Below are 12,653 nucleotides of genomic sequence, written 5' to 3'. Positions count from 1 at the left end.
CAAAAGAGTTTCCAGAGCCTTAAAGGCCTGGAAAGACCATCTTCATTTTAGAGAATCTGATATGAACTCAGTTTTTAGTTACATGCGAAAGTAATGGGGTTAAGGTAGATTGGAAATGGAGTCCTCGTACCTACAGAGCTGCATACACAAAGAGAGGGACTGTGCTGTAGATGTGGATCATAGGCACTCATGTTCTGGTATGTAGACATGAGACACCAATATAGAGAGCAATGACTTATATCAGCGACAAGGAGCAGATCAGCCAAGGAATGATTGTGATCACCATTCATGAGCTTTATACTGCCAAACCTATATGTGCGGAACTGCAGCAGGTTATGGCAAATGACCCTCAAAAAATGCAACAGAAGGCAGGCCCTTATCTGTCTGATGTCATGCCATCAGGCTACACCTCTGAGTACTTGGATCCTCCCAAATGGTAGAAAGAAAGATCTGTAAGCCTCTCTCTATGGTGTAGAAGGATACAACCTTGAATATGACCCAGGCAGGGAAAGGTGGGGGTGAATAGCTTGTACCAATTCAGCAAAGCAGGGGGGGGGGGGGGCAGAGTAAGTGACTTATACCAGTTAATCAAAGCAGAATTAGAACGTGTTTGTTGGTCTCTGTTGGCTGAACTGCTCCCATGCAAGTGGAAGCTTGCATGCAACCAATTTTTGTAGGAGGTGGACATGTGCTTGGTGATCCCCAGTAGCCATCTTTACGTGAGTGTTTGTGTATATGTGTGTGTGTGTGTGTGTGTGTGTGTGTGTGTGTGTGTGTGTGTGTGTGTGTGTGTGTGTGTGTGTGTGTGTGTGGTGCACCTTACTTTAAGAATCCTGTCATTCTGTGTGAGACTATCACTCATATCAGGGTGAGGACATGGAATGCTCTCATAGTGATGCTTTGATCACATCAGTCACCATGGGTGAGGTTACGCTTAAATGGACACACCCTTCATAATTAAATGTATAACCAAAATGGTGCCAAACCATTTGTCAGGGTGCAGAGTAATCAATGGCTGGGGATTTGAAACCCATGCTTGGCTGAATGAGTAAAACAGGAATCAGCAGAATGTCAAGTTATATTGACAAATCACTCAGCTGGTAGTCTGAATGTGTCAGCCTTTCTTATGTGCTAAAGGATTCATGCCTGGCTGTAGTCTGAACGTGTCAGCCTTTATGTGCTAAAGGATTCATGCCTGACAGTTTAGAGCAGCAAATATAGTATCCCTGGTAATCATCTGTAAGGGTGAGATAACTTAAATTTCATCTTCCTTCATCCCTAAATGTCTGTTCAGAAATGACGAAGGAGAAGAGTAACTCGGGGTGTACTTCTAAAGCCAGTGAAATGCCTAAAGAGGTAGCATAAACAGTGGGTTAGTGGGGAAGAAAGGCTCATTATCTGTGTCAGTGTAAAGTATAAGGACCTATGTGTTAGTCTTAAAGACAAAGACCTCAGTCTCTTTAGGTTCATAAACTGAAATGTCAAAGAGGAGAAAATGGCTTCTACTGGCTAGTGCCTGACCAAAAGCCATATGATCCTCTTGCACAGATGGGTGGATTATGACAGGCCACTCAATTAAAGGATATCAAACAAAAAGCCAGTAGCTTGCTACAGGGCAAGTGTGAGTGGCCTTCACTGCCTTCCAGTTAAACTGCTAGACAACATTGCTCCACATCCCTCACCCATTTAACCATACAGCAAAAATATTTACAAAGTTAATCATGACAGTGGTGATACAGTGGAGCAAAAATGCTGCAGGGGATTAGCTTTATACTGTCTGGTGATTACTGATCTACTCAGAGGAAAACAGAGGAAGTGTAGCCCTGTGTCACATCAAACATATATGTCTCATGGGAACTCAAGAGTCTTCTCAAATGCCTGAAGGCTGTCAGCTTTACACCTGCCTGTGAGGTGACAATCTGAAGCACACCTCTCAATCTCTTACTGCAAAAAATCTGGACAAAGTCTGAAATAATGGGAGGCAAAGTCCCAAAAATATGGACCAGTTTTAAATATTGCTGTTATAAGTTTAGAAAGTTGCTACACTAACATGATTTGTGTTAGAATGCATTTTCTGAAGGATATGAAGTCTGAAACTCAAATGTATGTCATTATTTAGTGACTTCAATCCTCAAGTGATTTTCCAGAAAACCACAAATTTTATGACAAACAGACCAAAAATATGAGGCAAAAATCTGGACAGTTGAGAAGTATGCTCTGAAGCACCATTCCAGCTCTGCTCATGACCACAAAAAAAAAAAAACTAACAGTCTAACTAGTGGACAACACCCTGGAGTCTGTGGTCACTGCGACCAACTTTGCTCTAAAGAAAGGCCAGGATAATTCTGTTTTGTGTGTATAACCTTGAGAGTGTTTCTGTTTTCAACTTCTGACCTCCAAAGAATTTAGATTGTACATGATTAATTTAGTTTATGCCAGTGATTTGTTAATGAACAAAGACTATCTCCAGATCTATTCTTCTGCTCCAGAGAATCACAGAGTTAGAAAGCTGGCACTTCCAATATGATGCCCTGGTCCTAGACAGAACATACAGCTCCTGTAGGATGTAGGCTCATCTTCTGTTCACTGCAAGTACATCCAGAAGGCTTATGCTTTTTAGACAACAAATGCAAAGTTTCCTATAATACACAGTAAGATGTGATCTGAGCTGCATTAGAATCCAAAAAGAATAGAGGATCATGGGGGGGTATTAGCCTTTTATTTTTGCCGAATGCTTGCCTAGCAACACGTTTACCTTTAAATGAGGGAGCACAAGGTTTAGTGAAAACATCGTAAGAATGGGAATAAGAAGAATGGGACCAAGTAGTCCAGCCACTGAATACACCCCTTATATTACCGATATATATACATGGGTCCAGGGCAGGTCACTGAATGCACATTTCACTGAAAGTCAAATTAGTGTGCACTTTTCACTGAAAGCTCAATTCACTGAAACACATTTCACTGAAAGTTATATATGGCCTTTTCCCCACTGTAGTGGGGCCCTGGAGTTAGTATATATAGTAAGGGGGGGGCACCGCCCCCCACATATTTTAAATATTTTGAACTATATACATGGATACTTGCAATTCCAATATATTACTCTTTTCCGAACATAATATATACTTAAAATATGTGGGGGGTGGTGCCCCCTTACTATATATACTAACTCCAGGGTCGCACTACAGTGGGGAAAAAGCCATATATAACTTTCAGTGAACTGTGGTTCAATGAATTGTACTTTCAGTGATTTGTGTTCAGTCATTTGAGTTTCAGTGAAATGTGCATTCAGTGAAATATCCTAGACCCATATACATATATGTATGAGTCCACTATACATGATCAAAATCTCAAAAAGCCGAATCCCATATGGCCGAGACGATATGATAAACTTTTGAAATTTCGATCATGTTAAAAAACAACAAACACTAACCTTCATATTTCTAGCGGGGGGCAAGCCCCCCTGCACAACCCACACCCCATGAAATTTAAATATACCAACTCCAAGATCGCACTTACGCACTACAGTGTGGAAAATAGAAATCTTTCCATTCTGCATCGTACGGAGATGCATGTTCCGCATGGTCGATATTTCAATAGTCAATCATATGGTCTCGGCCATATATTCTTCAGTTTTGTGAAATTTCTACCATGTGGAGGAGACCCATATATATATACATATATATATATATATATATATATATATATATATATATATATATATATATATACACACACACACACACAAACATATACACACACACACACATTATACACACACATACACATTTATATATATATATATATATATATATATATATATATATATATATATATATATACATACATACATATATATACATATTTATTTATTTATTTTATTTTATTTTTCATTTGTTAACCGGGCTAGTCTAGCTGGAGACATATCCTTTTTCAGTAGAGGCCCGAGGAGAAAAGCTCCAACAAAATGGCAAATACATGTTGAAAATACATGTTACATAAAGAGAATACATGTTACATTTACAGGATAAAAAAAATAGGAACAACATAGATATTATATAAGACAAAAGAACAACAGCAGGTTATACATAGTAGTTATTTGGCATATACTAAGTGAATATAGACTAGATCAAGAATCATCAGCTTACATTGTGGGGTCAAGAGATTTTAATGATCCGCGTAAGGGAATTGGATTAAGGTGGTATGGGACTAGGTAGATTTGAGATCTATAAGTTAGTCAGGTTCCAAACATGGGCATAGCCAATGTGTCTTAAGATATTCTTTAAGGTTGTTTTTGAACTGATTGTGCGAGGTTGTAAGTCTTAGGTAGTTTGGCAGGGAGTTCCACGGCTTGCCAATGGAGTTGGCATAGAGGGCATCACCACCCGAGTTCTTAGCTTTAATGGTTAGGATCTGGACGCTGTTAGATGATCGAAGGCTATTAAGGTTGGAGTAGGGGGTCAGAATGCTGCACAGTGAGGGAGTTCTATCTGGTTGGTTGATTATTTTACAAGCTTCAGTGAGTTGGTTGAGTTTGAGAAGATTGGGCAGTTCCAACCAGCCAAGTTTCCTTAGGTTAAGGCAATGGTGGGTGCGATATGGGGAACCTGTTATAAATCTAGCAATGTGGTTATAGGCAAGAGAGAGCATGTTAAGTTCCCGTTTATTGAGGAAAGAAAGGACCGGGGAGGCATAGAGGAGGGTGGAGAGGAGATGCGTGTGGGCAATAGTTAATTTGGCAGTAGGGGTTAAAAAGTTTTTTATTCTGTACATGGATCCAAGTTTTTTGTTAACAGATTTTACGGTTTGGGTAATGTGTATGTCAAATTTGAGCTTATGGTCAATAGTAACACCTAGTAGTTTGGTACTGGTGACAGGGGCTATGATGGTCCCATTGTTGGATTTAACATGGAAGGTTATATTGTTAGTATTTGGGAGTTCTTTTCCTAGGGGTGAGAAGACGTTGGGGAAAAATAGTAGTAATTTAGTTTTAGTTGGATTAAGTAGGAGTTTCAAGTCGGTGAACCATTTTTCTACTAGAGTGAAACAGAGTTGAATAGTTGTTTGGAGATTCGAGAGGGAGACATCTGAGCAGATCAGGGTGGAGTCGTCGGCATATTGAATGCAGGTGGATTTAGGGATGACTGAGTGAAGGTCGTTTATGAAGATGGAAAACAGAAGTGGACCTAGTATCGAGCCCTGAGGAACGCCTATGGTATTGGGGAGCAGGCCTGATAGTCTGTTTTGCCACAGGACAGCTTGTTGCCTACCAGTGAGGTAAGCCTTGAACCAGGTTAGTGCTGGGGTGTTCAGATGTAGGGTTTCTAGGGTGTTAAGTAGGAGCTGATGATTGACCATATCGAATGCTTTCGATAGGTCAAGAAAGAGGGCGGAGGACATTAGTTTGTTGTTACGATTGTTATTAATGGTGTCGACAAAGGAAAGAAGGGCAGTAGTTGTACTGTGGTGGGGGCGAAAGCCATGCTGGGAGTCAGACAAGAGATGATTAAGGGTTAGGTAGTGAAGGAGTTGTTTGTGGACGCATCTTTCCATAATTTTCGCTATTGGGGACAGTATTGCTATTGGTCTGTAGTTTGATGTTTCCGTGGAGGTACCTCCTTTGTGAAGCGGAATGATATAAGAAATCTTCCAAATAGAGGGAATGCTAGCTTCAGTTATAGTTCTATTTATAAGGATTGATATGGGGTAGGCGATAACATCGGATGCAATTTGTAAAAATTCCGCTGGGAGGTGGTCAGCCGCTAGGGTGGTTGGTTTGAGTTTTTTTAAGAGGGTACGAATATAGGAGGAAGAGACTGGCTTTAAATTAAAAGGGGTAGGGGCATCATCATGAGGTTGTGTGGCAGATGGGGGAGAGGAGGTTAGTTGACTGGCTAGTGTTTGGATAGTCTCGGTGAAGAAGGAGTTAAAGGTGTTGGCTACTTCTTCCTGATCTTTCCCAATAAGTTTCTCAGGGGTTGGGGTAGTAGTTTTACCTGGGTGCAGGAGGTTGTTAAAACCTGCCCAGAATTTCTTTGGGTTGTTCTGGTGTTTATGCTGGAGGTGGCAGAAGTATTGTTTTTTGTCTTGGGTAGTGGCTGTTTTAGTAGTGTTTCTTAGCTGTTGAAATTTAGTACGATCTTGGGGGGGGTTTGTGGCTCTCCATTTATCCCAGGCCTGATCACGGAGTTTAATTTTGGTTTTAGTTTCTCTAGTTAGCCAAGGTGCTATACGTACTTTGGATCTAATTTGTCTATATGGGGCATGTGAGTCAAGTATCTTAAGGAATGTGTCGTTGAAGTGGGACACACTCTCCTGGAGGGGTAGAGTTTTTAATATGGACCAGTTGCAGGATTTTAGGTCAGCAAGGAATAGTTGTGGGACAAATTTCTTTTTGTTTCTGATTAGTCTATATAAGGGGGGGGGTTGGAAGTTGGGCATTTATGTTTAATAATATAGGTAATTAGGTGGTCACTGAGATCACTGGGAAGGGTGCCTGTGGTATAGTTGTTTGAGTCTCTATTGGTAAGGATCCAGTCAATGGTACTTTCTTTTTGGAGAGTATTGCCTATTCTAGTTGGGGATAGGATATTTTGGGAAAAACCATGTAGGTTAATAGGTTGTGGGGTTATATGGGTAGAACAGAGGGACCAGTCTATATTAACGTCCCCAAGTACTATAGTTTCTTGTGGGTAACTGGTGGCTAACCAGCACAAGGTTTGCTCCAGGTTTTCTGTGTTCTTCCCTGGTGGGATATAGATTACAATGAGGTTGATGCATTTTTGAGTGTTTAGGCATATCTTTAGGGCAATAAGTTCTAAGTTAGAGATTATAGGAGGTTGTAATGGATTCCTAAGGATATTCAGGGTATTTCTAAACATAACAGCTATTCCTCCACCCTTTTTCTTTACACGATCAGCCCTGAAGATATTATACCCGGGTGGGAGAATCTCTTCGTCCTTAGTGGTGGACATATATAGATATATATATATATATATATATATATATATATATATATATATATATATATATATATATATATACACACACATACATATGTATTACATATGTATGTATATATATATATATATATATATATATATATATATATATATATATATATATATATACATACACACACACACACACACACACATATACATATATACACACACAACATACATTTTATATATATATATATATATATATATATATATACGCACGCACACACACACACACACACACACACACACACACACACACACACACACACACACACACACACACACACACACACACATTACACTCTGACCAGTATACAAATGAAATGTGAAAATGTGCCTAGTGTATTTCCAAATATTGATGTTTGCTGACAAATTACATTACAAATATGCTACAGTTAAAAGCACAATACTAGAACTCAGAGTACTGTTTATACCAGTGATGGCGAACCTTTTGGGTTTGGAGAGTCAAAAGCTCCTGGCACAAAATTATTCAATGCACTTCACATGAGCAATGAATGCAAATGCAGTGTCTTTGGTAACTTGGGTGATGGTGATCTCTGACGTGTCACCCAAAATTTTGTGGCGTGTCACCTTTGACATGCGTGTCATAGGGACGCCATCACTGGCTTAGACCACATACTCAAAGCTATGCTCACTACTTAAGAATGTATTAAGATTATTTTTTACTTACTGCTTGTATTGATCGTGCCAGGGCAGTGCAAGCCACTCTCCATGCATGTCATGCATATACTCTACCATTTCATCTGCACTTCTATCTGAGGAAACAAAGACAATCTCAAACTGGGCTGGATGGTCAGATTCTTCCACCAGTTCTGTGTAGAAATCACACAGGATTGGAGCAAAATCTCTGCAATGAGCACACCAGCCTGCTGAAAAATAAATACCAACAATTTTATTCCGTAGTGCTTCCTCGGGGTCTACAAGATCACCATCTTTATTAATAAGCGTTCTACCACAGAACACATCCACCATTATCTGAATGTTTCTAAAATCAGTGATCCTAAATATTGATTTACTGAAGAAGTAATGGTTTCTTTTAACTTAGTAATGGCGCTTTAATGGCTTATGTTCTTTAGAGTCCAGTTTCCAAATCTGTACACGTTGCTCTCTTGTTCTCAGATGCAGAGTAATAGTGTTTCTGCAATGTTCCAGTGCTGGTGCTATAGTATTACTTTGGACTGCATGTGGTTTACCAGTTTTGGAGGATTAACCAAGGTAACATTTACTCACAGCTGCACTGTGTTGTGCTACAGCACATTACTAGCACAGTTAAAAGGTCAAACGTTCACTAGTTCCAATGACTCAAAGTACCATAATATTCATTTTATTCAGTCTCTGAATGTCAGACTTTTGAAATTCCTCTGTAAAGAAATAAACACAAAAACACTTGGCTTTAAACATAATTTGTGGAAGTTTTCCTTCAAAAAAATATCACATTGTAAAATATGTAGATCAACAATATACTCTTATTTACAGTATTGGGTAGAAAAAAAATAATGAATGGGGGATTCTAAATGCAATTCATCAAAAGTTCAATGCAGCTTAGGAAATGATGACAAATGACACAAAACACACCAAAATAAATACATTACGTATTTAAGATTGTAAAACAAATTATATATGCAAAATTTGTATAATAGTTTAATTTATGTTGAAAGAAAAAAGCTTACAAAATTGCTAAACACAAACTTTGGTACTGACTGAAACAATGAATAGCATCAGAGTACAAATGCAGGCTTTTTGCTGAATTTAACTGGTATTCTGTTATGGGTTTGCCATCAGAAGCACTCTGAAAACAGGACAGTAACTGGACTTTAGAAGGAGTGACTACAAAATAGACATGATTCTGGGTCGGATGATCACACTGTGATGAAGAGGAGGAAGTCAAATTGTTCCATTAGCTGAACAAATTTTAGTTTTCCTGAGTACTTTTTGGAACCGAAAAAGTATGGCTTTCAGTAACATTTCTGAGAAACAATGAAGAGAAATGGAGAAGAAAAAAAAGAAAAGCAATAAAGCAAGAGAATTTGCTGCACTGACTAGCACAGACAAAATAAAAAACAGTACTTCTGTTTGCTCTGTGAATAACATCTCAAGAAAACCAATAAATAAAACAAGGAAGATGCAAAACATAGACTGCTGTCCAGTTTTATTGAAACAAATAAATCACTTTAAACACACCACTCATTTAATGCTTTCACCACATTTACAAAAATACAGATACTTCTTCAGAATAAATGAAACAATTCACACCTACAAAATTTAAAATAAGTATCAGTCACATGATTTAGCCACATGGGAGTGGAACATTCATACATATTTTTAAATCATTTAATAGTTCATCGCAAGAAATTTGAATGTAATAGTTTACTTAAAAATTAAAACTTTATTTACATACACTTATCCTTTATTTTCTTTCAATTTTTTTCAACTTTAAAGGATTCACATGTGCTGTGCACGGTTACATATGATACGTATTTAGAAGCACACATGAAATAACCAGTGATTGCCATGTCTGATTGGTATTAGAACAATACAAAAATCAATATAATCCTGAATAAATCTGCACATATTAAAAAATTGATGCTAATGAGTATCTCTCTTTTGTCATCTGGAAATTATACCACCACTGGCTGTCTCATAATAACCCTCAAATTTCTATCTTTCTTGCTAATAAATAATGATCGTTCACAAACTCTCCTGAGAACTTCTGATACGGCATTAACAATTATTCAACAATTGATAATGTTCTGGAAGGAGTTTGAAGTGAGGGGCATTTTCAGGGTGAGCGCAAAGGGTGTAAGTTCTTTCTTTCCCTTATTGATAATATTCCTGAATCATCTAGGAATGAATTAACCTTTAGAAGATGGTATAGTTGGAACCCAAGAAAGAGCTCACATCCCTGTGTTAGACCTGCAGCCACTTAGCTTTTTTCCAAGACAGAGCGAGCAGAGGTGCTCATTCTGGGAAGCTAGAGTAGTGAATAGGCAAATTAAATTACAGGTAGTTTGAACAGAATTCATTTGTTTTTTTTTTCAGTCAGAGACCACTTTTGAGAGACCATATTCTACATATGCTTGTAGAAAACCTTCGCCTATGGCTTCCCTAGCCCACAAAGAAAGGAAGTGGAACAATTCTATTAAAAGCATGATAGCTAAAGTTATGACTACTCCTCTTTATTTTCTAAAATGGCTATTACTCTTGCAATTGTTATATGATGTGTCCCACCTTTTAGGATTTTCAGCCACTGCATCTACCAAGTTTGACTCAAGACAAACAAATTAAGAGACAGCCGGAAAGAGGTCAGTTATTTTCTGCATTATTCTGCTGTTCCAAGAAGAGTCACTTCCAAAAATCTTCAGTCTTGTGCTGGCTGGGTTGAACTTCTTGCACAAAGAGTACTTGTTGCTACTGAGTGATATCACTGTACATATACACTTAAAGCCAATGCTGAAAGAACAAAAAAATGCTCAAAATACGTAAGGGTGGAAAAATCAATTTTAATTTTTTTTTTTTTTTTTTTTTTTTTTTTTTTTTTTTGCAGGGGACTTGCCAGTTAACTCTTAGAAAATGCAATGACGTTATGCCTTTCGTCTTTTTTTTCTATGTGCTACTGATGCTCAAGCAATTTCACCTCAAGCAACTGTAGAAAAGCCAGGCATTATTATGTGTTTGAAAAACAAGGCCAGGACCAACAATAGACAATGTACCAAATGAAATGGCTTACATCCTTTTAAGTTGTGAACTGCTGATTGAGGGCTCAGTGTCTGTTATTCTAAAAGTGTATTAGTTCTGCTTTAAGCACTTGGGCTTTAGGCCAGTTATTTTACATTAAGAAGGTTCGTGGTCTGCACTCTTGTGGGAGGAGAGGCTGGACTCTGCCCTTCTGAGCTGGGAATTTCTGGTTAAAGGCTTATAGTGCCTGCATATTTGAACTGTTTCTTACTGAAATTGGTACACCTTGTTTGCTGTAGCATAGACTAGATCCAGGCCTGCTGAATCTAGCTTTGTTTGTATGCTTGTTGTTTGTTTGTTTGTTATTTCCCTGAAACGCTAATTCCACCTAAAACGCGGCTTTTCAGCGCTTCTGTGGATCCCTAGTGATATCTGCATTGCTTACTGTACTTATTTCCTTGTTTCACTTGAAAGAAAGTTACTGTTTGTCATTTTTGCATTTAAGTTACCTGTAACACACTGCATTTAAGTTACCTGGCACTTGCTCACTAAAGCAATTATATAAGTCAGCACTAAAATATTAAAAGCACTACACCCTCACAAACTCCCCTTGAGTACCTTGTTCCCCATTGGCCTTTTTTTTCAATTATAAAGGAATTCCCAATACTATTCTAGCATGTTCAAAGGTCAGTTGTCAATCTCCTCTCCGGTCTAGCTGGTGAAACTGGGAATCTTGAGGCAATGTTACAACTGCCTCATGTACACAGACAACCCTCTCCTCCTCCCAACAAATTCCAACACATGTGAGAGATGCAACCATATAGCCATACTGGAGGCTAAGCTCTCTCAACTCAGTACTGGCGAAACCAGTCAGGAGGAGAAAGAAACCACACTCACTACAATTCCAGTCTCACATAGACCTACCACGACAGCAAACCAAACACAAACACACAAAAACATACTCAGAGGCTCTAAATAAAAATCTGCCTAAGGAGCAGAGACCTCCAAAGCAGACAGCCAAGCAACCGCTACCCCAAAACAAAACACATGCAACACATATCTCACAAAGCCAGGGTGCCGAACAGTCACAGCCCTTAAGGTTCATAGGTTCATAGGTTCATAGGTTGGTACTAAGCTAACTGCCTTTGTGAGCCATTTTAAGCCTAGCCAATTATCTCTTGTGAGATTCAAACCCTGCACCTTGTGTTTGTAAGGCAAACACCTTAACCATTAGGCCACCCTCCCAACCCCAAAGGCTAAACAACACACCTGATACACTTGTAATAGGTGACTCTATCGTCAGGCACACTGACGTCCCGCTCACCAGGCTGAACAAGGAGAAGGTCACAGTGAGCTGCCTGTCGGGCGCTAGGATCCTCCACATAACACAAGCACTCAGGTCACTCCAAGGCAAGTACAAATATGACCAAGTCATTGTCCATGCTGGTGTGAATGACCTGAGACGTACCTCCCTGGACTACATGAAAAGAGACATAGAGGAGCTCTCTGAGCATGTAGCCCAGGCCGGTATGACCCTGACCTTGAGTAGCATCTTACCCTCACCAAGAATGATGCCACAATATGAAGACAAGATGATCAATTTCAACAATTGGCTTAAGTATTGGTGTCATTCAAAGGGGATCCAAAGCCTGTCAGCCTGGGATGACATGCTCGACAAGCCACGATGCTTTGCTAGGGACGGCTTGCACCTGTCGCCCCTGGGCTTTCGGATATTGGCAAAGGCTCTTGCTACCCCCATAGTTCCTTTTTTAGGCAAGGCTCAAAAGACAAACCCACCTCCATAGGTATCACAAGGGATAAGAAACTAAGAGTAATGCTACTCAACGCTAGAAGTCGAAACCTCAAGATGCACACACTCGAAACTCTCCTTAGCATGGAGAACATCGATATCTGTGCAGTAACAGAAACCTTGTTCAAGGCTCCCGAGAGCAC

The 12,653-nt window shown here is 39.2% G+C and overlaps 1 protein-coding gene across 1 annotated transcript in view; it reads right to left on the bottom strand.

Moving 5' to 3' along the window:
- Positions 1–8,346, bottom strand: part of NXNL2 (nucleoredoxin like 2) — a 36,820-nt gene extending 28,474 nt beyond the window's left edge. Inside the window, exon 1 of the mRNA XM_044064518.1 lies at positions 7,696–8,346. Coding sequence (XP_043920453.1) covers positions 7,696–7,997 — 302 coding nt within the window. The 5' untranslated portion in view covers positions 7,998–8,346. The remainder of the gene's footprint in view (positions 1–7,695) is intronic.
- Between the last annotated feature and the right edge of the window lie 4,307 nt (positions 8,347–12,653).

The sequence above is a fragment of the Protopterus annectens genome, chromosome 2.part2 (genome assembly GCF_019279795.1).
Source record: "Protopterus annectens isolate FY-2018-M chromosome 2.part2, PAN1.0, whole genome shotgun sequence".
NCBI classification, from domain to species: Eukaryota; Metazoa; Chordata; order Ceratodontiformes; family Protopteridae; genus Protopterus; species Protopterus annectens.
This window is presented reverse-complemented; position numbering and strand designations above follow the sequence as displayed.